The 25718-nt window shown below is 37.0% G+C and overlaps 1 protein-coding gene across 1 annotated transcript in view; it reads left to right on the top strand.

Annotated features, from left to right (window-relative positions):
* Positions 1-25718, top strand: part of MMS22L (MMS22 like, DNA repair protein) — a 174884-nt gene that overhangs the window by 10443 nt on the left and 138723 nt on the right. The window contains 10 exon segments of the mRNA XM_044004415.1: positions 11435-11522; positions 11615-11657; positions 11660-11782; positions 11785-11796; positions 13461-13500; positions 13503-13547; positions 14560-14565; positions 18260-18390; positions 20939-20959; positions 20962-21054. Coding sequence (XP_043860350.1) covers positions 11435-11522; positions 11615-11657; positions 11660-11782; positions 11785-11796; positions 13461-13500; positions 13503-13547; positions 14560-14565; positions 18260-18390; positions 20939-20959; positions 20962-21054 — 602 coding nt within the window.

The raw sequence follows: 25718 nt of genomic DNA, 5'->3' as shown, positions 1-25718 counted from the left end.
CCCACTCCCTGAGAGGGTAAACAATCAGATATAGATTTTACATGTCAAGTAATGTTAATGCACTATTTGTGTAGTTTCATGGACTAATGAATTAGTAAGTTTGGAATTTTAAGGGCCTTTCCCCCTTTTTAATAAATCTTAAAAGTTCACATTGATCATTCATGGTATAATAGAGATATTGTTTTTCAGTACCTCATCAGTGTTTATATAACCAGGCAAGTTTTATTTATGTAGATATCATTATTTATGGAGTTAATTTATCTTTCTTACAAAATCAATGAAATGGGAACTCTACAAAACAGTGCGTTTGAAATAAGCAGTAAGATACAACAGGCAGCCCATTTCTGAGTAATTATTAGAGCCTTAGGCATGTTATCAGAGTTGGGGTTCAGACTTAACAATCATAGAATGTCAGAATTGGAAGGGGCCTCACATATCACCTAGTCTAACCAATACCCAAAACAAAAACCCTCTCTACAACATCTTGGATTTTGACATTCTGAAAATTTCAGTAAAAACTTATTGTATGTGCTGTAGGTTATTTGTATAGTGATACCACCTCTTGTCACACTTAACATCTTGTCAAACTAGTGGGAATACTATAAAGATTTTTTTTCAGAACTCTGTTTCATATTTGTTAAGGAAATTAAATCTAGATTTATTGTAAGCCTTTTCATCATCACCTTCCTTCTTTCATGACCCCGTAATTAACTCATAGAATGTTTTCTCTTTGGCTTGGCTGCAATGTTAGAATCTCTTAAGAATAATGAATAATCAGGCAGCTGAGGTGGCACAGTAGATAGAGCACCAGCCTTGGATTCAGGAGGACCTGAGTTCAAATCTTGCCTCAGACACTTGACAGTTACTAGCTGTGTAACCCTGAGCAAGTCACTTAACCCTCATTGCCCCCCCCACCCCCCGGAAAAATAGAATAATGAATAATCATACAGAATTTGGACAGTGTGCATATATCTGTTTCCTAGAGGTTATACCTAATTATAGATGCATAGGTCTGGACTTGCTAGGGACCTGAGAGGCCACTGAGCCTAACCCCTCATTTTACAAATGAGGAAATTGAAGTTCTAAGAAATGAAGAGACTTATCCAGAATCACACAGCTAGTAAGTAAGTGCTCAAAGCAGGAGTCAAACTCAAGTAATCTGACTCTAAAAACATTACTTTTTCTATTGGACCACATTGCCTTTCTTTATATAACAGGATATTAGTGCTGGAAGGGACCTTAGAGGAGGCTGAATGAAATGCTTTCGCTTTTTAGATAAATAAACCGAGGTTCACAGAAATCCAAGGACCCAGTGAGTTTGGGTGGGATTTGAACCTTGAACTTCTGAAATGAAATTCAGTGTTCTTTTCATTGTATCATGCTGTCTTTATTGTGACCTTTTCCTAAACCAAATAGTTGAGTGGGACCTTGTGACTAAGAAAGGCCTGTGGCATGGTATAATTGGTAACTGTGTCCTGCTCATCTCTTATATTTTTTCCTTCTGTTCTCTGCAGTCTATCACTGTAGTGAACCTTTTTTCCACTTTGCGATTTGAAGTTGAGTGTAGGACATGATTTCCTTTCTGTTGTATCTGGGACTCCATTTAAATAAGAATGCATATTTACATATATATGTATATATGTATTTATAAAGATTTACTTAAGGATTTGAGACAATTAAGAGAGTTAAAATAGATGAATGATGATTGCAAGGTCATAAATTTAGAACGGGAATGGACCTCTTGTTATCTAGTCCATTCCTCATTGGTGTTCCATGGAGGCTAAGTCACTTGCCTAGTGGCACAGAATTAATGAGAGGGGAATGCAAGGTTTGAACCCAGGTACTCTGTGCTGTTTCCCCCTGCATCTTACTTATGTTTAATTAAGTACTGCACTGTGCACTGACATTAGCTTTAAGCTTCCTGGCAGTTAGGATTAAAAACACATTCAATTATAGAGCTTTTAAAAAATGTAGCACACACTGTAAAGAGACGATCTTTTTGGCACTGAATTCTCGGACTCGATTGCTTGGTTCTTTGTGTAGGAATGTTTGGTGGTGTAATAAACAAGGTCTTCAACTCTAGTTTTGCAGAAAACACAGAAATATTCTTTGAATGGCCATGAAATATTGGTACTCTAAAAAATGAGAGCATGACCACATGTAAGGTAGTTCTGGGGGAGAAAACTTTAATAGTTTAATATGAGTACTCTCTCTATTGGTGCACATTATAAGCCAGGCCTGTTATCTCTCACGTGTGGGTCTTGTCATATTTGCCTTTAAATCCTTCACTAATTTATAGGTCCTCTATTTGGAGCTAAGAAAATGTTATTCAATACTTTGCCTTCTGATGGCCTAACTTAATTTAGGAAATGTAGAACAGTAGATCATTAAAATGTCTTTTGGGGCAACTAAATGGCCCAGTGGATAAAGCATCAGCCCTGGATTCAGGAGGGCCTGAGTTCAAATTCAGCCTCTGACACTGACACTTACTAGCTGTGTGACCCTGGGCAGGTCACATAACCCTCATTACTCCACCCCCCCCCCAAAAAAAAAGTCTTTTCAATTTTATATTTCTCAGTTAAATTTTTTGAATGTTCTGGATTGCTATCTCTTCCCAGTTGAATTCTCTAATGGGTGCCTCTATTTTATATTTGTTGACTAAACAGGGATGATGATGATAATAATAATAATAATTTATAATTTATAGAGCACTTACTTTATACCAAGCACTGTGCTAAAACCTTTGCAGTCATTATCTCATTAGCTGCAGCAAGTTGGGAGGCAAGTGCTCTTAGTATTCTCATTTTACAGATTAGGAAACTGAGACTGCAGAAGTTAAGTAACTTGCAAAGGGTCACTCAGCTAGTAAGCACCTGAGACTGGTTTGGAATTTAGGTATTCCTAACTCCAGGCCTAATGTGCTACTCAGCTGCCCATAAAACATTGGTACCCCGATGTGGCAGAGGCAGAATTGACATTCTCTTTGTAAAAATATAGGAGCCTCACTTATATGCTTAGACAGATAGGAGGGTCATTCTACTTCTTGAGGTTGTCCAGTGAGGTGGCTGTGAGTAAAGCCAAAAGGTTTCCTCAAGGAACTTTAATTTAGCTCAGTCATTAGATAGGCCCTCGGATGAAACCTTTGATTTCTGAATAAACTGAGTTCAGTTCAATAAATATTTATTAAGTTTCTAATATGGTGTAAGGTTTTGTGTTAGATTTAAGGAATGAGAAGCGGGGAGGGGGGAAATGATAAGAATTTTCTCCCAAAGACTTATAATCTAAAAGGGGCATAGGAAAGAGAGAGGCAGTGGCAGAGTGGATACTGTGCTCAGTTTGGAGGCTGGAAGACATGGGTCCAAGTATCACCTCCAAAATGTATAATCTACTGCTCTCTAAGCCTCAGTCTTCTCATCTCTAAAATGGAGATAGTATTTTTTGGTGAAATTTGTAAAGCATAAGAATTATTTGGCCTTTAAAATGCCGTGTAGAATTCATTTGAAAATCCATCTGGATAAACTGGATACACTTGACTCTGAAGGGTTTCCTATAAATTTTTTTCATCCTCATCCGTTTGAAGCAACACTTTGTAAGGCACTTAGAGAAAAGGTTTGTCTAACAGTATTTATTTTGGCATATAGCTTTGGCTATCCTATCTAAAATCTGGTTTTGTGGAGAAGAGACAATGTCCAATTGCTCTTGCTTTGTATTTCATCTGTTTGATGTTATTGGTAAGTTGGCCATGATGCTTCCTTTTTTTTCCCTCAATAAAATGCCATAATGCAAATTTTAAAAAAAGAAAAAAAAAGAAAATCCATCTGGATTAAGTTTTTTTCTTTGGTAGTTCATTTATAGCTTGTTCTGTAGATATCTTTCTGAGATTGTTGATTGGAGTTTTACTTGATGTTTGTTAATCTCAGTATTATTATATTTGTAAATTATTCATGCCTTTCATTTGTTGTTATAATATTTATGTATTATAGTTCATGATGATTTTCAAGTTTCTAGCTTATTTTGTTTTGCTAGTTTGTGTGATTTTTCTAGTTATTTTAGTTGCATCCCCAGTTAATAAGTCTTCCTTCTTGCTCAGTCAGCAAGAAGCACCTGTGTCAGGTACTCTGGTAGGTGCCAGGGCTAGAAAGTCGAAAGTCAAATAGGAAATAGTTGCTGACCTTTCAAGGACCTTACATTCTGTTCTATCAACATGTGCAGAGAGAGACACTTTCCTTTAAAGACAGCATTAGCTATATCCCCTAAGTTTTGGTATGTTTTCTTGTGGTGGACAGTTTTCTGATATTAATTCTTGACTGCTCATTATTTGGGATAACATTTCATTTCCAGTTTAATCTCTTGTTGGGTTCCCTATTGATTCCAGTGTTTATTTTGTCTCTGCTCTATAAAGGATAGGCTTACTATTTGTGCTTTTTTAGAAGTTACTTATCAGCACATTATCCATTTCATAAAGGGTATGGTGATGGCTGAAAAATATACTCCTCAAATTCCCCTCGATTACCTCCAATAATCTGTAGTATCAAGTTTTTTCAACTTTGTCTTTACATGAATATTACAGTTTTTTCTTTCTAAGTCTTTTGCAGTTAGGTTAGTCAGCAGTCAGTATGTGTTTATTAAATGCTTACTAGGTGTCAAGGAATATGCAAACTCTGGGGATACAAAGAAAGACCTAAACAGTGTCTGCATTCAAGGAGGTGGCATTCTAATGGGCAAGAAAACATTCAAGTAACTATGTACTTACAAAATATATACTGTGTCGAGGGACACAGCCTTTGAGGGAAGATACAAGGGGACTGGGGAGAAGCCTTCTGCAGAATGTGGGAATTGAGCTGAGTCCTGAAGGGAGCCAAAGAAGCTAGGAGTGAAAGAGAACAACGGAGAACATTACAGAAATGTGGAAACCAAAGTCTGGAGAGTGGGGGAGGGGCTAGATCATGTGCAAGAATGGCAAGAGGCCACTGTGCCAAATTGTAAAGGATATGGAAGCAGGGCAAAGTGTAAGGAGACTAGAAAGGTAGGAAGGGACCAAGACATGAAGTACTTGAAAAGCCAACAGAGGATTTTATGGATGATCCTGGAGGATGGTAAGAAAGAAGCCATGGACGTTTCTTAAGTGGCAGGGGAATATGCTCAGACTGGTGCTTTAGGAGTTACACTTTTGCAGCTTTGTGAAGGATGGACTGGAGGAGCTTTGAGGCAGGGAGATCCACCAGAAGACTATTTCAGTTAGTTTTTGTTCCTTTGTGAATTTAGATACTATGCTGTTTATGCATGTACATTTAATGCTGAAATTACTTCCTTATACATGAGAATAATATAGCCTTCCTGGTTGTCTCTTATTTAAATTTCATTTTTAAAAATAACTTTAAGTCAAGTGTTTTATGAATGCCATTTTCACTTTTCCTTCACTGGTCATACCTTCTCTCCCACAAGACCTTCTCTTGGAACGAAGAAGTGCAATTAAGCAAAAGAAATCAGTACATTGACTATGTCTGACAGTGTGTTATGCTTCATCCCAAACCTGCATTCTTCATTTTAATTTTTTTTTTTTTTTGCAGAAAGGGAGTCTTTCAATTTCTTGTTTCTTTCTGACAGCATGCACATGTGCACCTGCATATATGTGTGTGTGTACCATATTTTCATATGTGTGCCTGCATAAATATGTCTATTTGTTTTTACCATGACCTTGTCTTGAAATCTTAATTATTGCAACCCTTGCTTTTAGGTATTTAGCTGAAATGTAATTCTACTGTAATTTGTCCTTTTAATTGTATATGAATCCTTATACTTAAAGTGTATTTCTTGTATGCAGTATGTGGTTGGCTTTCATTTCTAACCCATTATGACCCTTTTCTGTTTTATGGATGAGTTCAGCAACGTGACATTTAAAATGAGAACTATTAGTTATTTTTAAGTCCCGCCCCCCCCCTCCATTTAGTCCTGTTTAATTATCTGCAGTTTGCTTGAAAAGGTTCACTTATAGTATCTTCTCCTAACTCATAGCGAAATCTCTACATCTATCTCCCTTGCTTTTTTTTTTTTCTTCTTTCTTCTTCCAGTCCGCTTTAGGTAACTGTTTCTTGTTTGGGTTTGAAGCAGTTTCCTCCCTACTCTTATCTTCAACTCAGATATCCCTCCTCCCCCTTCCCTACTATAGCTCGTAACTAAGAAACCTGGTTAAGAAAACAATGTGTGTACACAGGCCTTGTCCAGGCCTGGAATGTATTCTTTTTTCTACTTCTATGTTCTCTCATATCTTTCTGCTAAGTATCTTTGTTTCTACCCTTGCCTTTGTATGAGTAACTATCACTTGAGACGTCCTGATTTCCAGATACACTGGCTCCCTTCCACTCTTCATGCCAAGAACATTTTCCCTTGAATATCCAAGACTACAGCCTTTTTCTTAGTTTCTTCAATGACCTATAGAAAGTTAACTGGAGGGGAAACTGGTTGTCTCAGAAGGAATTATTTGAAAGGTATTCCATTTCCTCCACAGTAGTAAACCCTGGAAGCAGTTTGTTGTAGCACGGAGAGAGCTGGCCTCAGTCAGAAAGACCTGGGTTCTAGTTCTATCTTTGACATATCCCTAGATGTATGACCCTAGGTAAGTCACTAAATTCTCATTGCCTCTGGTAACTCTAAATGCAACTCTAAATTGGTAGAGAGAGTGTCTTCCCTACGTTCTCCTTATACCAATGAAATCAAAGGTTTTCATCATCCATTCACCCTCCCCCCCAAAAAAAGATTATACTTGATGTTGCAGGACATTATTCTATAGTTAATCCATTTTCCTTTGCTTTTTATTGTTATTACATTTCAACCTTTCGTTTCTTGTTGGATGGAGTAACGCTGATGACTTGGATTGGCATTCTTTGATATGTAATTCATGTTTTTCTGGCTGTAGGATTTGGAGTCAGAAGACCTTGATTGGTTTAGCCAAATCCTGCCCCTTGCTCACTGTGAAAACCCTGAGCAAGCCACTTAACCGCCATGGGCCTCAGTTTCCTCATATATAAAATGAAGGACTTATCCTAAGTGGCCCATAGTGAGGCTCTAATTCTATGATCACATGATTTTTTCTCCCTTTGGTAAATACTGGACCTTCTGTGAAGGCCTCATGGTTTCTTCTAGTTTTGATACCTTTTAGGCGGTTCTGATGTTTCTTGTTGTATCTGTGCATTGTTGAGTTACATCTTATCCCTTTTGTGCATGATGCCCACTGTTTCATTAAACATTTTTCAAGCTTCTCTTCTAAAATAATTGATTTTCTGTGCTTTAAAGTTATTCTTTCATAGGTACTTTCCATCTCTCTGAGGATTCCTGTGGTTTTTCCATGTTCTTCCTTAGTTTCTAGGTGTAGTTATTGCAGTATTACTTCATTCCTTCTCCTGGATATTTTTTTACTCTTTAGTGTTTGTTCACTGTATTCCTAGGCTTAAAAAAAATATTCTCATTCATTTCTTTGGTCTCTGCTGGCTCGCTTGGTGGATTTTCTTGTGAGAATGTCTTGCCTTTCTCCTCTTTTTCCTCCCCATGGTTTTTCTTTTATTTCATTTGGTATATTTTCTGTGCTGTTTTGTGGTGATAAAGGGGAGCTGTTTTAGATCTAATCATTCACTCAGATGTTTTGTTTGGAAATCTTTTGTGGATAACAACACTGTAGGGAACGACAGCCTGGGTCTTGATGAGTAGGAATAATGAATCCTCTGAAGTGAGGAATTATTTGAATTTCCCACTGCTTACTTCATTGGGTTGTAACTAGTGCCATAATTTACATAATCATGATTCTAATAGTGCGAATTAGAAGACATATGACCACTTGTTACTGCTTCAGAGGATTCATTATTCGAACTTATCCAGACCTAGCAGTACCTCGGAGTTATTGTGAGGGTCAAGTGAGGTAATGCATATGAAGCACTTTGAACATTATGTAAATGCCAGGGATTATCATGTGTAAGACAGTTTTAATACAAGGTGTAGAGTGTGACAGGAACAGAGGAGAAATTTAGACAGTATGCTTCAGTAGCATTGGAAGAGAGGGAGAGCACTTTTAACTTTGAGGCAGAATGGGGTGGAGAGTTATTAGATGTTCTATAAAAGAAATACCACTGAATCAATGCTTGAAGGAAAAGAAAGATTTCAACAAGTAGAGATAAGAAAGGAATATTTCTAGGCATAGTCAACAGATGGGAAATATGAAGACAACTTTGGAGAATGGATTGTAGACCAATTTGCTTAGAGTTGGATCACTGCAGTGAATAGTGGTCAAAGTTTTCTTTAAGAGGTACTTACAGCTTGCTCAAAGACTTAGAGAATTCTCAATTGATATCCTAGGGTTTCTCAACATAGTTGTACTTGTTTGTAGAGTACAAGATGGATCGTTATATGAGGTAAACCTGGAAATATAGATTGGGAACAGATTGAAGACAGCCTTAAATGTCTGGTGGAAAAGTTTGACTTTTATCTTATTAGTAGCTATTGAAGGTTATGGGGAGAGGAAGGAAGTGATGGTCAAAACTTGTGTTTTAGTGGAATTATGTTCGGTGTGATCTGAAGGATGGAAGTGAGGATACTAGGGAGGCAAATGAGAGGTGATGAGTGGTTGAACTAGAATGGTGCTAGTATGAGTGGAGAAAAGGGGGACAAATATAAGAGGTAGTATAGAAATAGAATGTTTAGAACTTGGACCAAATAACATATTGGAATGTGGGTGAGGGAGAGAAAAGAAGTCCTGGATAACTCATTAAATTTCTAGCTAGGGACCTTAGAGAATAGCCAGTCTAATCTCCACAGAAAAAGTTAAGTGACTTGGCTAAGGACACATGGAGTGGCAGAAGTAGAATTTGAATCCAGCTCCCCAACTCCAAATTTAGCATTCTTTCCACTATACCAAGTTGACCCTGAGGTTTTGAACTTAATGAGTAGGAGAAGGGATAAGAAATAAGAAAATTAGAGTGAAGCCTAGGTTATGGGAAAATAAGTAGCTTAACCTAAAATCCAGGGGAAAGTGTTTTTTTAAATCGACTGGCCTTGATCTTAATGAACCCCACTATGGTTATATTTTTTTCCAGGATGTATTAACTCCCAACATATACTTCTAAATACAAGCAAGTATATAAATTGAGTCACTGGAAATAAAATTTCTTAGTGACTTGCTACCAAAGGCAACAGTTAATGTTTTACTCCAGATGATGCCAAGTTATTTCGGCTATTATTGAGTGGCTTCAGGTATAATCTTAATGCTGTTCCTAGGTTTAGATAAAATCATGTCATCTGTATAGAGGAAGATGCTTCTCTCTGGAGGCATAACATCCTTTGCTAGTTATTTAAGTTAAAAATGGAGTGGGAGGTCACAGACCTGTTTTATAGTTTTTAGAATGAGAATTACACCTGTCAGTGGCATTTCTAATTCTGGGAGGAGTGTTATAAAGCAGGCTTTGAAGGAGTATTAATAGCCTAGGATCTATTCCAGGATCATTCATTTTGATTCATAGATGGTTATTGTCTGTGGAAGCAAAGGCTGACTAGAAATCAATCAGCACTATTTAAAAGTCTTATGTCTTAGTTGTTTGTTTTTAAACTTTTGGTGAAATTAAACAACAGGTATCTCAGTTGTTAGAAAGTCTGCTTGTTAGATTAAAAGAACAGTCCTGTATTATGTTGACAAGAAAGCTGATGTGGAATTTTGAGGGAAATATCTAAGCAAATTGTTGGGTCACTGTGTTTGGAGAGTTGGAGTATTTTCCATTGTAAAAAACAGGGTAGATTATACTTGAGTCCATTCCCATGGAACTTGTTGGGGGAGGGAAGGTTACAGGGGACATATAGTGCTTAGTATATACTATGCATCATGCTAAGTACTTACAAATATCTCATTTGATTATCACCACAACCCTGTTGTGTAGGTGCTGTTATCTTCAGTTTAAAAGTTGAGGAAATTGAGGCAAACAGAGGTTAAATGACTTGCCCAGGATCACACAGCTAGTGAGCACAAGTGTCTGAGGCAGTGTTTGAACTCAGTTCTTTCCGACTCAAGGCCCAATGCTCTATCTGCCTTAAAGAGTCTGGCAAAAATTGATTCGTTTTAGTTTCTTTATCCCCAGTGCCTAATGAGATGTGGTTTATAGTAGGTGCTTAACAGCAAATACTGGTTGGTTGATTGGAGTAGCCCCAGTAGATTAAGGCCAGTGCATCCTAAGTCAGGTAATCTAAACTTTATAGAAGACTGGATTGGGTTTTAGAGTGTGAGAGTGACCAGAACCCAAATTACAGTTATTGATCTCTTAAGTAATGCTTTTTTCTCCCCCAAGACACCCTGTGTTTTAACCAATCCAGGGGGAAGAATCAACCTCATCTCAGCCACTTTTGTAGGGAGTAGGACTAATTCCTAGGGTTGAAATTGGATCTTAATCATTTCCATTGACAAAATCTGATTCCCTATCCTGAAAAAACAAATTGAAACCCCTAGCTTGCGTGATTCATGTGAGGTGGCCAGTGGGTCCATGGGTCTTATCTATTATTGAGAGTTATGTGGGAAAAGGAAGAACAGAAGCTTTTCTGAAGGAATTGAGGTTGTCCTGTCTCCACCATCCAGTTGTTTCAAAGAAGAAGACTAGTTAGACTCTGAGAGGGGGAATGCTACTGGTTTCCTAAAGTGTGTAGTTTTCCATGATGTAGCTACTTTGTTCAGTGGAATAATTGTGTTTCACTCAGTCAGCATTTATTAACTACTTAGTATGTGCTGGTACTGTTCTAAGTTTGGGAAACAACAAAAGACAAAACAAACAAACTCAGAACTCACCTCCTAATGGGGGGAAATAACATTCAAATGGACTAGGTACACATAAGATATATAGAGTAGATGAAGGTAATTATCTTTTTTCTTTTTTTCTTTTATTTTTTGTGGGGCAATGAGGGTTAAGTGACTTGCCCAGGGTCACACTGCAAGTTTCAAGTTGTCTGAGTTAGATTTGAACCCAGGGTGCCTCCTGATATCCAGGGCCAGTGCTTTATCCACTGCGCCACCTAGCTGCCCCTGAAGGTAATTAATCTAAAAGGAGAACACATAGCAGTTGTGGGGACTGGCACAGACCTTCTGAAGAAGGTGGGATTTGAGCTGGAGTCATGAAAGAAGCCAGGGAAATGAGGTAAGGAGATAGAAGATTTACCAGGGTAAGGCCAGTGTCACTGAATTATAACGTAAGCATGTAAAGCTGTCAGAAAACTGTATAGGAAGGGACCAAGTTGTGAGGAGTTGTTAGATGCCAGGATTATATTTGATTCTAAACTTACTTGAGTTCAGTGTGTGTGTGTGTGGGTGTGTAGTGTGTAGAGTGTAGTGGAGGATGGGAGTGGAAGAGATATGATAAGACCTGTTTTTTAGAATAACTTTTGAGGTTAATAATGTCTACTTTATTTACAGGCCAAGTATCAGCCTTACACTCTGAAGCAAACAATATCAGGCATCAATGTGTTATGTTTCTTCATTATGTGAAAGTTTTCATCTTCAGGTAGGATGTCAGATTCATTTTTAAAAAAATTATGTGACCCAGCATGCATGTGAGATTGATATGGTAGATAACAGTATCTTAAGGGTTTCCAGGTACCTGAGGTTACATGAGACAGAGAATGATGTTCCAGTTCACTCCCATATGAGGCTTTGGAGTCTCAGCTTCCCTCAATATTAGTTGAAGAACATCATGGATTGATCTTATACATTGGCCGTCTGTCTGACCACGCCAGTATTTTTCCAGGAGCATTTGTAGTACACCAAACCAAATAAAGGTTTGCCTTGTTTTGTTTGTTGTTAAAATATAGTTTTCACAGGGAAAAAATAATTTTACAAAATAATTATAGCAACATTGCCAAGGTCACTCTTCCCATGGAAGAACATTAAAGCAAACAATCATTGAAATCAGTATCCTTTGTGTGTGTGTGAGTGTGTGTGTGTATCTGCAAATAACAGTGGAATCTGAGCAAAAAGTTTGCAGAAATAAAATAAAACTAAAATGTACGCACATTTTTTTTTTAAAGTTTCCATTGTCCTTCCTTTAAGGGAGGCTTAGATAAGGGCTAAGAGAGCCTAAGGAAATTTCTCATTTTACTGTGGAGAGCTTTATGGACTTTATTAGCTGAAAAAGTATTTTGCATACACATCATAGTCTCTCAGTGATGATTTTGTGGATCCTTTCTAGAATGTGATTGAGATTTTTTTGTGATGTTTTTAATCATTGTCTTTATTCCTCTTGATTATTGTTATGTAGTCAACTTTAAGAGATCTTGACTTGAAAGTCAACAGAGTAAAGTTTTGTTAAGCATGTTATTCCTGTTAATACATTCTGTTTTCTAACCAAACTGGCCCTACCACCTGTTCATGCATGTTATTTTGTCTTTTGGCTCCATACCTCTATACAGGCCATTCCTCATGCCTGAAATGTTTTCTCTCCTCATCTTTCCAGAGTTTTTAGACTCCTTAGCTCCCCAGTTAGGTACCACCACCCACAGAAGGCCTTTCCTATTTTCTCCTGTTGGAACACTCTCCCATTACAGAAATGGATTTGTATGTTTTCTATATATGAATAACTGCTATATACATGTTATTCCTTCCTCCCCCCTGGTAAAATGAGGCAGGCTCATTTTCAATTTTTTTCTTAATATCGCCATTGTCCAGCAGTGTTAGTCACATATTGATGTTTGATAAAGCTTGTTGAATTGAACTTGAAGAAAAGATGAATGTGAAAAAAGATAATTTTGTGGGTTTTTTAAAAGTGCAAAATGCGAATCCTCAAAACATGGCCTCACCACTTAAAGAACAAAGAATATTTTTTAAAAAAAAAAGACAAACACCTAAAATAAGCCTTGGGGCGGGGAGGGGTATGATTACGTTTTTGTGGCATTAACCACCCAAGTACTATATTTGAATTTCACACTAATGAAAGATCCTGACAAGATGAGGATATCTTAATATCAAATTAATGCTGTCCTCATAAAAAATAATGGCCCCTTAGAAGTGTTTAAAATCATAAAGTGACACTGCAGAAACTTGATAACAATTTGCTTTCTTACTTAGAAACATTCTAAAATAAAAACAATGAAAACTAATGTGATTTTTCTGAGGTGGTTTGCTGATTTGTACCTTGAATGGAAACAGAAAGTTGGAAATGACTTTAAGTAAACTGGTCAATTTTCTTCTAATGCTTTTAGTTAGGTCTACCCTTAAACCAATCTAGTGGGGTGAGAATATATCCTCACTTCAGATCTTTTAGAGAGCTGTTCTAGTGATAAAGGAGACAAAAGGTTTGTCTGTGTTTTTGAATTCTAGGCAGTTAATTGGGTCTTCAACCTATGTGAACAAGGAAAAATATGTGACTTGCTGTATAACACCTATGAAAGTACTGGAAGATCTCAATCATAGTTGATAATTTCTGTTGCTGAATGTCCTTTCACAGCTCTTTCCACCATCATGGCATTTAATACATCTTCATTTGGATATCATTGGCTATTGCTGGAAATTCTTCACATCCTGGGTGAAAAAAGCATTAAGTAAGTCTAAGGAGTGCCGATGTGTTTCTTGCCTTTCCGTTAATTTCTTTATATTCTTTCTCCTGACTCCCTTGCTGAATTATGTCCAGTTGGTTGAAGATTATTTTTGGTTAGGGAAAACTAGAGATTCCTAACAATATCATATCAGCATTAAATTAACATTTAATTATATTTAGTGTCTGTTTAATTCTAGATCCTGACTATTTCAATTTGATTTTCTTGTGGATACTCCCACTGACAAACTGAAATGCTTCTAGGTCTTGGTATTTGATGTTTAAGTTGCTATGCCTAAAAAAGTCGTCATCCTACTGCCAATCTAGTGCCTTAATTAACTTAGTTCTTGACTGATGGATATATAGTTCACTGCTGCTGAGCCTGTACTCAAAGGAAACTTCCTTGCTTTGGTAGGACCTGCCAAGGTTGTGCCCAGCTTGCATAGACTTCAGGAACCCAAGTAGACCTCTACAACCACCATGAGGCATTGGAATAAAAATTCAATTGACAATTACCACAGTACTTTGAAAGGGCATTTTTTTTTCTGTTACTTAAGAAGTAAGCACCTTTTTTTTCTTCTTGTGATATATAGGTCTCTGAATAATTCTTTTTAGCTATAGTGGAAATGGGCTGAATTTGAGAAGATGTGCAAGTTTTGGTCCTCCACCCCCTTCCCCCTCCCAACCTGTTTTGTCCTCAGTTGGACCTCTGATATCCACATTTCCATGTTCTGATAGTTGTATCATCCCTGTTTCAGTCTCACTTTTTTTGACTTAAAAAGAGGCAGAGTGCTATTGTGGATAGAAATCTGGAAGATCAAGATTCACTTCCCTTTTGATCCTGGGCAAATAAATCACCTTATCTCTGTGAATCTGTTTCCTCCTCTGTGAAAGGGGATAATAATTGTGCCTCACTCAGTGTGGTTGAGAATGCTAAATGAGATTGAATTGGGGGGGGGGGCAGGGCAATTGGGGGTTAAGTGACTTGCCCCAGGGTCACACAACTAGTAAGTGTCAAGTGTCTGAGACCAGATTTGAACTCAGGTCCCCTTGAATCCAGGGCCAGTGCTCTATCCACTGTGTGCCACCTAGTTGAACCCGAGATTGATTTTTATAAAGTGCTTAAAGCACTGTATGAATGTTAAATATTTTTGGTGTCTGTTGTTGTTCAGTTGTGTCCATAGCCCAGCAGGCCCTTCTGTACTCCACTATTTCCTGGTCTGTCCAAGCTTATGTCCCTTGCTTTCATAACACTATCCATCTCATCCTCTACCATCACCTTTTCCTTTTGTCTTCAGTCTTTCCCAACGTCAGGGTCTTTTCCAGGAAATCCTCTCTAATCATTATGTGGCCAGAATGTTTCAGCATTTGTCCTTCCAATAAATAGTCTGAATTAATTTCTTTAAGTATTAACTGATTTGATGTCTTTCCTGTCTAAAGGGCTCTCTTCTGTAGCACAATTAGAAAAGTGTTGATTTTGCAGCATTCAGCTGTCCTTAGAGTCCAACTCTCACAGTCACATAATTAGTACTGGAAAAAACCCATAGCTTTGACTATACGTCTCTGCTTTTTAGAATGCCATCTAGATTTGCCATAGCTTTCCTTCCAAGGAGCAAAGGTCTTTTCATTTCATGACTTCAGTTGCCATCTGCAGTGATCTTTGAGCCCAGAATATATCTAACTTTGATTCCTGTCCTTCTCCCTTTATTTACCAGGAATTGATGGGACCAATTGCTGGGATCTTAATTTTTAAAAATTAAGTTTCAAACTTAAACTTTGAAACCTAATTTAAGTTTCAAGCCAGCTTTTCACACTCTCCGTATTTAACCCTCATCAAGAAGCTTTAATTCTTCTTTACTTTCTACCAACAGAGTGGTATTATGTACATATCTGACATTACTGATATTTCTTGGTAACTTAAGTCGGGGCTTTTGATTTGATTCTGTCCAGCCTGTTATTTCACATTATATGCTCCACATATAAGTTAATACATAAGGTGATGATATAACAGCTTTGTCTGCTCCTTTCCCAATCTTAATCCAATCAGTTGGTTCCATGTTTGGTTCTAACCGTTGCCTCTTGACCCTTATACAAGTTCCTCAGGAGACAGTAGGATAATCTGGTACTCCCATCTCTTTGACCATTTGCCTCATTTTTGTTGTGATCCACCCAGTCACAAGCGTGAGTATGTCAGTGAAGCAGAAGTAGATGGTGTTTTTTTTCTGAAAATTCCTTACTTTATTGGTAACCCTATGAATGTTGGCAATTTTGTTTCTAGTTCCTCTGCCTCTTCAAAAACAAGCCTGCTCTTCTGCTAATTCTCAGTTCACATATTGCTGAAGCCTAGCTTACAGAATCTTAAGCATAACCTTTCTGGCATGTGAAATGAGTGCAGTTGTTCAGTAAATTGAACATTCTCTGGCATTACCCTTCTTTAGGATTGGGCTGTAAAATAATCTTTTCCAATCCAGTGGCCACTGTTGAGTTTTCCAAATTTACTGGCATACTGAATACAGCATCATCTTTTAGGATTTTAAATAGCTCAGCTGGAATTCTGCCATTTTCACTAACCTTATTGTTAGCAGTACTTCCTAAGACCCACTTGACTTCATTCTCTAGATCACTATCTACACCATTGTGGTTATAGGTGATGTTAAGATCTTTCTTGTGTAGTTCTTCTGTATATTCTTGCCACTTCTTCTTAATCTCTTCTACTTCTTTTAAGTCCCTACCATTTTATTATGCCCATTTTTGCAAGAAAGGTTCCCTTGGTAGCTCTAATTATCTGAAGAGATCTCTTGTCTTTCCCATCTTGTTTTCTTCTATTTTTTTACATTGCTAATTTTAAGAAAACCATCTTACCTTTCCGTGATATTTTCTGGAATTTTGCATCCAGTTGGGTATATTTTGCTCTTTTTTACCTTTTGCATTCCTTCTTTCCTCAACTATTTATAAAGCTTCATTAGATACCCATTTTGCTTTTTCTTCTTTTTCTTAGGGATATTTTTGTTGGTTCCTCCTGTATAATATTGCGAACCCTGTCCATAGTTCTTCACGCACTCTATTTATTAGAACTAATTTCTTAAATCTATCTAAATCTCTACTTTATAGCCATAAGGGATGTTATTTAGGTCATACCAATAAGTCTGAGGTTTGGATTTTCCCCATGTTCCTCAATTTAAATTTGCAATAAGAAGCTCATGATCTGTCTGAGCCATAATCATGTTTAATACCCTGACTATACAGAACTTCTCCACCTTTGGTTGCAAAGTATATAATCAATCTTATTTGAGATTGACCATCTGGTGGTGTCCCTGGGTAGAATGTGCCTTTGGGTTGTTGAAAAAGAGTGTTTGCTAGGACCAATGAGTTATCTTGACAAAACTATTAGTCTCTTCCCTGCTTCATTTTGTATTTCGAAGCCAAACTTGCCTGTTATAATCAATTATCTTTTGATTTAGCATTCCAGATACCGATGATGAATATGACATCTGTGTATGTGTGTGTGTGATTTTATATAGATATTGTGAGTTCTTCCCTGAAAAGAACTTTAGTCCTCAGTAGTTAGAGCATTGACTTGTATTACTGTGTTGTTACTAGTGTCTACTTATTTTCATTTTGCTTTATTTTTGTGACCCAGCTTGTGGTCAGTGTTCATTTTATATGCCGAATTATATTTAAAGTGGATGGCACATTCAAAAGCGGGCCTTCTTCATAATCTGGCCCCTTCTTGCCTTTCTAGTCTCTTTATACCTTACTTCCCCCAGTGTAACTCAGTGATCAAGTGACATTGGCCTCCTTCCTGTTCCTCACATGAGACATCCCATTTCCCAGGTTGAGCAGTTTCACTGGCTATCTCTCTTGCCTGAAATTCTCTTTCTAATCTCCATCTTCCAACTTCCATGACTTTCTTCAAGTTCCAGCTAAAATCCTACCTTAATGCTGTCCTTATTTTGTTGATTATCACCAGTCTTAAAAAAAAGGCAGCAAGATAGCATAGTGGATAGAATGTTGAACCTGGGAGTCAGGAAGACTAAAGTTCAAATCCAGTCTCACATACTTATCAGCTTTGTTACCATGGCAAGTAATTTAACCTTCAGTTTTCTTCATCTGAAAAATGGGAATAATCACATACTACCTCGCAAGGTTGTTATGATTATAAAAAGTAAGATAATATTTGCAAAGTACTTGTATCCTCTAAAGCTTATGTAAATGTTGGCTATGATAATTATTGTTTATTATTAATCCTGTCTATATCTTGTTTGTACATAGCTGTTGACATATTGTCTTTCCATTAGTCTATGAGATCCTTGAGAATGGGGATTGTCTTTTGCCTTTCTTTATATCCCTAAAGCTTGACACAGTATCTGAACTATATTAGACACTTAATAAATTCTTGTTGTCTGACAGACTGGTTGAAGCCCTTTTAGTTATAGCAAATATTTTAGATAAATGTGTTTAAAGAATATAGGAAAATCTGTTAATTTGCAAACAGCATGAAAGAACTTTTGGTAATGCTTATCAGTAATTGTGGCAAGGAATATGTCCTCAAACTGTATCTTTCTTTGTAAACCAAAATTATATTTACTATAATGCTTGTAAGGAGCAGCTAATGGAATTGAATATTACCACTCTTTTCTGTTAATGAAATTTTATAGGACCAAGGTATAGGATATGTTTTGAAAATATTTTCATTTTTTTTGATTTTCTAGAACAAGTTGTATATAGTCATCAGTTAATGAATATGGTTGGTGAGAATTTGACCAGTGTGAGCCTGTTTAAAGAGCATTGTGAAAATCTCCTTTGTGACCTGATAGGTTTGTCAGTCAGCAGGTATGCCAAGGTAATTGTATATGAGTCTCTTTCACCCTTTTGACTGTCCAGGACTGTTTTTTGTTATTGAGTTGTGGTACGTATTACTTCCATTTACAGTGAGGAGCTTAGTCCCTCAATATTTGGTCAGTATTGCAAATCCCATGAATATTTAGTTAAGTACCTCCTGACAGCTGAATGGGGAAAAAAAAATTATATTAAAGACCAAGTGTACTAGATTCAGAATGAGGCTTAATGCTACTAGATTAAAAGAAAAAGATCTTTCACTTCTCAAAAGGCAAAATAGAATGCCTGCAGTCTTGTTAGGGAATTAGCTGGACAGTTATGGGAAAGGTTAAAAGTTAATTTTCTATTTATTACTTTGAACAGTCCTTCATCAAGACAACTCTTTTCAAGAATGTTAAATGTTTTTTCTCTTGCAGGTGGTAAGAATAGTATATTTGAAGAAAAAAACAAACTCTCCCCCGCAGTTCCCTTCTTGCTTGCTTGCTTGCTTGCTTTTACTCTTCCTTCCTTCCTTCCTTCCTTCCTTCCTTCCTTCCTTCTTCCTCCGTCTTCCTTCCTTCCTCCTTCCTCCTTCCTTCCTTCCTTCCTTCCTTCCTTTCCTTCCTTCCTTCCTTCCTCCTTCCTGTCCTTCCTTCCTTCCTTCCTTCCTCCTTCCTTCCTTCCTTCCTTCCTTCCTTCCTTCCTTTCCTTCCTTCCTTCCTTCCTTCCTTCCTTCTTTCCTTCCTTCCTTCCTTCCTTCCTTCCTCCCTCCCTCCCTCCCTCCCTCCCTCCCTCCCTCCCTCCCTCCCTCCCTCCCTCCTTCCCTCCTTCCTTCCCTCCTTCCCTCCTTCCTTCCTTCCTTCCTTCCTTCTTTCTTCTCCCCCCTTAACAGCCCTTCCCTTAACTACATCTCACTCAACTTTCTAGATCTCTGGAGTCTATAAATTGCTGGCCAATAATGACCCTGCACAACAGTAAAACCGACATGTTATTTAATGGAAAACCTTAAAGTATCGAAACATCTAGGGTTTTGTGATTGTCTCTAATGTTAAATAAGTGAGTGTAGCCCTGTAATGATGTGTTTCCTACACTGCTATCTAGTGATGAGATAAGGGTGAAGCAGTTGAACAAAGATAGCTGACCACTTTGAGAGCTTTGGCTTGATTTATAAAAAGTCCGGGGTCACAAGAGGAGATCATAACATTTTACAGTATTACAGAATTTTTTTAATACAGTAGTATCAGTAAATGGGCATTGATTGTTTTCATATTGCAGACAGTGTTAGAAAGAACTATGTTCTATTGACTTAATTTCAGGAGATGGAAAGTCTTGGGTCTCAGATTTATAGATTGCTATCACTTAATTTCAAAGAACACAGATGAGATCATCACAGACCTATTGAAGTATTGAAGGTTGCTTAATTTTAAATCTCAGACATACATTTAGATCTAAGCTTTGAACAGATCAGGAATTTATTGCCCTTTTCTTACTTGGGTTTTTTACTTTTTTGTACTTTGGGTCTTTTTATGTCTGTGGTTAAGCTTTTACTCTAAAGCCTATGAGCATTAACCACATGTGTTCTTTTAAGGGTAATCCACATGAATACATTCATGCTTATAATTGAAATAATTCATGCTATAATTAAATAGAGAACAGTAATGTAAACCATACAATTAAAATACCTACTATCCATCATGTTAAAATAACGTCTGCCTCCTATTGATTTACAGAAATACAGATTTATGAAACACTGGAAGTTTAATTATTCTTCCTACAAAAATATGTGTGCGTGCATACTTCTGTACCACCCACAGCCATTAGGGATATTTTTGTATTGCAAAAGTATTATATAATTTGGAAACCATTATGTCTTTACAAACTGCACATATCTATTATCAAAAGTTTGTCTTTTACTATCAGATAACAAATTAGAATCCTTCCCAGCTATCCCATTCTTTTCATTAGAAGTCCTTTTTCATTCTGGTAGACTGAATAAATAATATTGAGGCAGATTTGATAAAAGCTTGACAGTAATGCACACTTGATCTTTTGATTATATAATTATTTTTGTTATGTATTGGAGATTTCTTTTAGAAGTTATCAAATGGTACATTTTGCTTTAGACTATTATATAATTGAGCACAAATTGTAAAAGTTATCAAAGGCAGCATGTATAGTCAGAGATCTGGTGTTGGGGACAGGATTGCCTGACTCCCTTTAGCACAGTGCCTGGCACATACTAGGCACTTATTAAATGTTTATTAAATTCTACAGAATTGATTCTGAGTCCTACCTCTTACATATAATGTCTGTGATCCAGGCCAAGTCACTTAACCTCTTGATGCCTCAGGCATCTCAGTAAGACTGTAAGTGACTGAAGAGATACAGAAATGCATTGGTAGAAGGAGTTTCTTCTTCCCAGAGTTCCTTATACCTGTGAAACCACGGGCCTAGTACCTATTCCTTTCCAAAGAAAATTGAGCGTGGAGAATAGCATTTCTTTAAAAACAAAAAGAGAAAGGAAATTCTACTTTTCTGTTAATGATTGCCTTTTTTTCTATTTCCTTTCTCAGGTTAGGCCCTCTGAAAGCATTATCAAGGTCACCACTATCCCTGCTTGTGTGTCAAAGAATTATGGGTAATGCTTATTCAACTTCTTGACCATAGAAGTAAAGGATGTCACACAGAGGTAAGCCATAGGTCATAAATTGTTATATATTGCATTTATTGACACAAACACTTCATAGCTGATATAACTTGTTTCAGCAACCCTGTGAAAAAAGTAATATGTTATTTATTAGCTTCATTTTATAAATGAGGAAATTGAAGCTTACAGAAATTAAATGACTTGGTCACATACACAGGTTATCAGAGGCAAGAGTAATAACTCAGGTTTCCTAACTGTAAATCTAATGCTGGTTTCCACTACATCACACCATTATCTCACCATCTTAACAAGTGGCTTTAGATTGACTACTCTTGAGTATTTAGCATTTTGCCAAGCCAAATATTGTCTTTTAAAATTCTTATTCCCACAACTTACTGTGAATGCATAAATTGGCCAATATTTATGATGTTCATATACTATACAACAGGCAAAAAGAACATGCATTTATTAAGTGGCTACTGTATCCAGGCATTATGCCAAGTGCTTTATGTTATCTCCTCTGATCTTCATAACAACCCTGGTGTGGGGTTTGGGGTGCGTGATTAGCCCAATTTTACAGTTGAGGAAATGGAGAGAGAAAGAGAGGTTAAGTCACTTTTCCCATGGTCACATAGCTAGTAAGTGTCTGAGTCAGATTTGGAACTCTTGGTGTTCCTGAATCTAGGCCCAGTGCTCAATTCACTGCCCCACCTGACTGCCCCAGCTAAGAAAAAAGTTTTTTGTCCGATCCTTTAAGTAACATTTACAATCTCCTGTTCATTTTACTTTCCAATGCCTGCTTGTTTGCTCACCAGAAAGGTTGTTGTTGTTTTTTTTTCCAGGACAGTGAGGGTTAAGTGACTTGCCCAGGGTCACACAGCTAGTGTCAAGTGTCTGAAGCTGGATTTGAACTCTGGTCCTCCTGAATCCAGGGCCCGTGCTTTATCCACAGCACTACCTAGCTGCCTCTAGAAAGCTTTTATGACACAGTACTTGCTTACCTCTATCTACCTCAGGAAAATGGTGATCCAAAATATAAGACAAACTCAGAAGGGAAAGAGTAGCTTGGTTTTCCTTAGTGTTTTCATAATTTAGCAGATTTCTTTTTCTTGCAAGAAGGCTAGCAGGCTAGAGAAATGGGATAATTTCCTACCACCTGTTTTATTAGGTCTAGAATAAAATACAAATGCTATTACTTGTCATTTAAAGTCCTTCATCGTCCAACTTGAGTTTATCTTTACTGTTGTATACATGTTTTTTTCTCCAGTAGATTGTATGCTTCCTTTTTTTTTTTTTTTGGGTGAGGCAATTGGGGTTAAGTGACTTGCCCAGGGTCACACAGCTAGTAGGTGTTAAGTGTCTGAGGCTGGATTTGAACTCAGGTCCTCCTGAATCCAAGGCCAGTGCTCTATCCACTGCGCCATCTAGCTGCCCCGATTGTAAGCTTCCTAAGAGCAGGAATTGTTCTTCTTCCCTCCCCCCATATTCATAGTTCCCAACATAGCAAGCATTTAATATATATTTGTCCAATTGAAATGGAATTGAATTGTCTTCATAGTATGGATTTGTTATTTTGTTTGAAGTATTCTGAATTTTCTGAACATCAGACACTCTTGCAAGTTCAAGCACATAAAAATATTTAACATAATAAAATGCTTTAAAGTAGGTATTCAGAAGTCATTGAATGTGGTGTTGTTTTCATTTGTAGATATCATTGCCTAAACCCATTAACATGCTAGTTAGAGTAGATAAATGAATTCAGAGGGAAAGGAGATTTTTTTAGGGTTGTTATTGTTGATCTCAATTTTAAAAATTGACAGTTGTGGTTTTTTATAGATTTGTTATTTTTATTTAAATTATATGCAGTTATTTACATATGCACAAATTAATATATAATTTAAGTATTTGATTTCAGGATGTTAGCATAGTAAATATTAGTCTTTGTATTCTTGTGTTGTTGTAGACTTTTCTTCTATGAAAAGGTATCATAGCATATTGGATAGGGAATTGGCTTCAGAATCAGTAAGATGTCAATTCAAATCCTGCCGTCTGACACATACTGACTATGTATCTCAAAGGCAAGTTATTTAATGTCTCAGTTGCCAGACAACTCTCTAAGATTAGAAGTTAGACTTGGTGCTATTCTCTGTGTTGGCAGACAGAGTTCTCTCTGTTTAGTGAATAACAGGTAATAAATAATTTATTTATTATTAAAAGTAATAATCTGAGTGGTCATTTTAACAGAATAGTTATGTGAATGGCATTATTTATGGCATATTTTCCTTTACTAGAAACATTTTGCAGATATTTAGACAGTCACCTAATACTACTTGCTCATTGTAATTTAAGAAAGGGAAATTGAATAGTTAGAGGTAGTTGCTGCTTATATGCATCACCCTCTTTTTCAGAGGAAGAAATAGAGACATTTTACAAGGAATTTGGTAGCATACCTCTTCCCGTATTCAACCACATAGCTGGAAATACAGTAACTTCATGCAACGATGGAGGATGATGAAAAATCTGTTGGAGACTGTGATTTGGCATGAGAAACAAAGAGGTTCAAAAATTTTATATTACTCCCAAAGCTCATGCTATGGCCTAACTCATGAATACTTCTTTTTGGAAAAAAAACAAAACAGCAGAAGCTGTACATGCCCAGAACAGCATCACAAAAGAAGAAATTGATGAAACAGGTGCCTGTTTATAGTCAGATCATCCACTGATTAGAACTGAGGTTAATTTACAACAAACATTTATTTTATTTTTTCCAGTTACATGTAAGGGTAGTTTTCAACATTTATTTTCATAAGATTTAGAGTTCCAAATTTTTCTCCCTCCCTCCCGTCCTTGCCCCCTCCCCCCCCAAGACATCAACCAGATTATATATGTACAATCCACAAGTGCTTTTTTTTATCAGTTATTTCTATGGGTATAGATAGTATGCTTCATCATCAGTCCCTTGGGATTGTCTTGGATCACTGCATTGCTAAGAGTAGTTAAGTCATTCACAATTGCTCATTGAACAATATTGCTGTCACTATGCACAATGTCCTCCCAGTTCTGCTCACTTCACTATACATCAGTTCATGAGTCTTTCCAGGTTTTTCTAGGATCATCCTGTTTGTCATTTCCTTATAGCATAATACCATTGCACTACAATCATATAGCACAGCTTCTTCAGTCATTCCTCAATTGATGGACCTTCCCTTGATTCTCAATTCTTAGCCACCACAAAGAGTTGCTATAAATATTTTTTGTACAATTTTCCCCCCTTTTCTCTTTTTCATGATTACTATTGTTAACTGTTTCTCTTCCGTCCTATTCCCTTCCCCATGATATTTATTCTATTATCTATCTTCTTTCACCCTATCCCTCTTCAAAAGGGATTTGCTTCTGTCTGTTCCCTCCCCCAATCTGCCCTTCCTTCCTTTTGCCCCTCTCTCTTTCTCCCCTTCCCCATCTATTTTCCTGCAGGGTTAGGAAGATTACTCCACCCATTTGAGTGTGTATGTTATTCCACTGAGGTTAAATTTAGTAACAAATGAGAAGAATAAATACAAGATGATCTGTGCAGTTACCTCTGCATGCAATTATAACAATTCCAGCCATTTTTATTTCATAAAAAATAAGCTGTTAGTTCCAAAAAATGGGAAGTGGATAAAAGCATACAAATTGATTCTGATTATTCCTATTTTTTAGTGCAACCTAAATATAAAAATAATTTCCATAACTAGGAGTCTTAGAAACCATCTGAGTTAATGAACACTTGATGTGACGGAGAGGGAATAGCACTTGAGATACTTGACCAAATATACACAAAGGAAATCTGTGCTGGAGGTAACATGATTTTAAAGGCACTGAAGGATTCATTGTCATATTTCTAAGAGCATGCAAATTCTAAAGAAAGGAAAATATCACAGAATGTATTATACCAAAAAGAAGTTGACTACAATTCATAGAATCTTAGGATCAGAAGAGACCTCAGAGGCTGCCTAGTTCATGAGTCACTACTAACCCACATGCCTACTTTCTCATCCCTTGAAGATCTTTATGACAATAAATGCAAATATTGAGTTCTCTGATGAAAATATGTTAAGATAAACAGGTAGACTCTTGTGGTTTTCTGTATGAGAGAATCTCTACAGTCTTATAGTAGTATGAGGGGTATAGAAATGAAAAGATTTTGTTTTTATTTATTGTTTGTCGATTACCAAAAAGCACTGGACCTGATAGAGCAATATCCGGCCTGCAAGAGTCTTCAACAGTTTCTTCTATGAGCATGTTAACATCATACAAAAGACCTTGATCAATGCTACTACAGAGACAAGTTTGCTTAGTTATGCTTTAATTATTAGGTGAAATATTAAAGCAGACAGATTGTGTTGGTCATTCTTATGGAAGAGACTCTGGATAGAATCCAAAAGGAGGAGGAATCCCTTTTACATACATGATGGGTCTTTTCACATGTCCCTTTTGATTATTTTGAGACCCAGAATACTTCAGCATCTCCTCAGTAAAATCTATAGGCACGGGGCAGCTAGGTGGTGCAGTGGATAGAGCACTGGCCCTGGAGTCAGGAGTACCTGAGTTCAAATCTGGCCTGAGACACTTAACACTTACTAGCTGTGTGACCCTGGGCAAGTCACTTAACCCCAATTGCCTCACTAAAAAAAAAAAATCTGTAGGCACACAAAAGAGACTGGTCT

This window comes from Dromiciops gliroides, chromosome 4, assembly GCF_019393635.1.
Source record: "Dromiciops gliroides isolate mDroGli1 chromosome 4, mDroGli1.pri, whole genome shotgun sequence".
NCBI classification, from domain to species: Eukaryota; Metazoa; Chordata; class Mammalia; order Microbiotheria; family Microbiotheriidae; genus Dromiciops; species Dromiciops gliroides.
The sequence above is the reverse complement of the archived record's forward strand: the minus strand, read 5'-3'. Positions and strand labels throughout refer to the sequence as shown.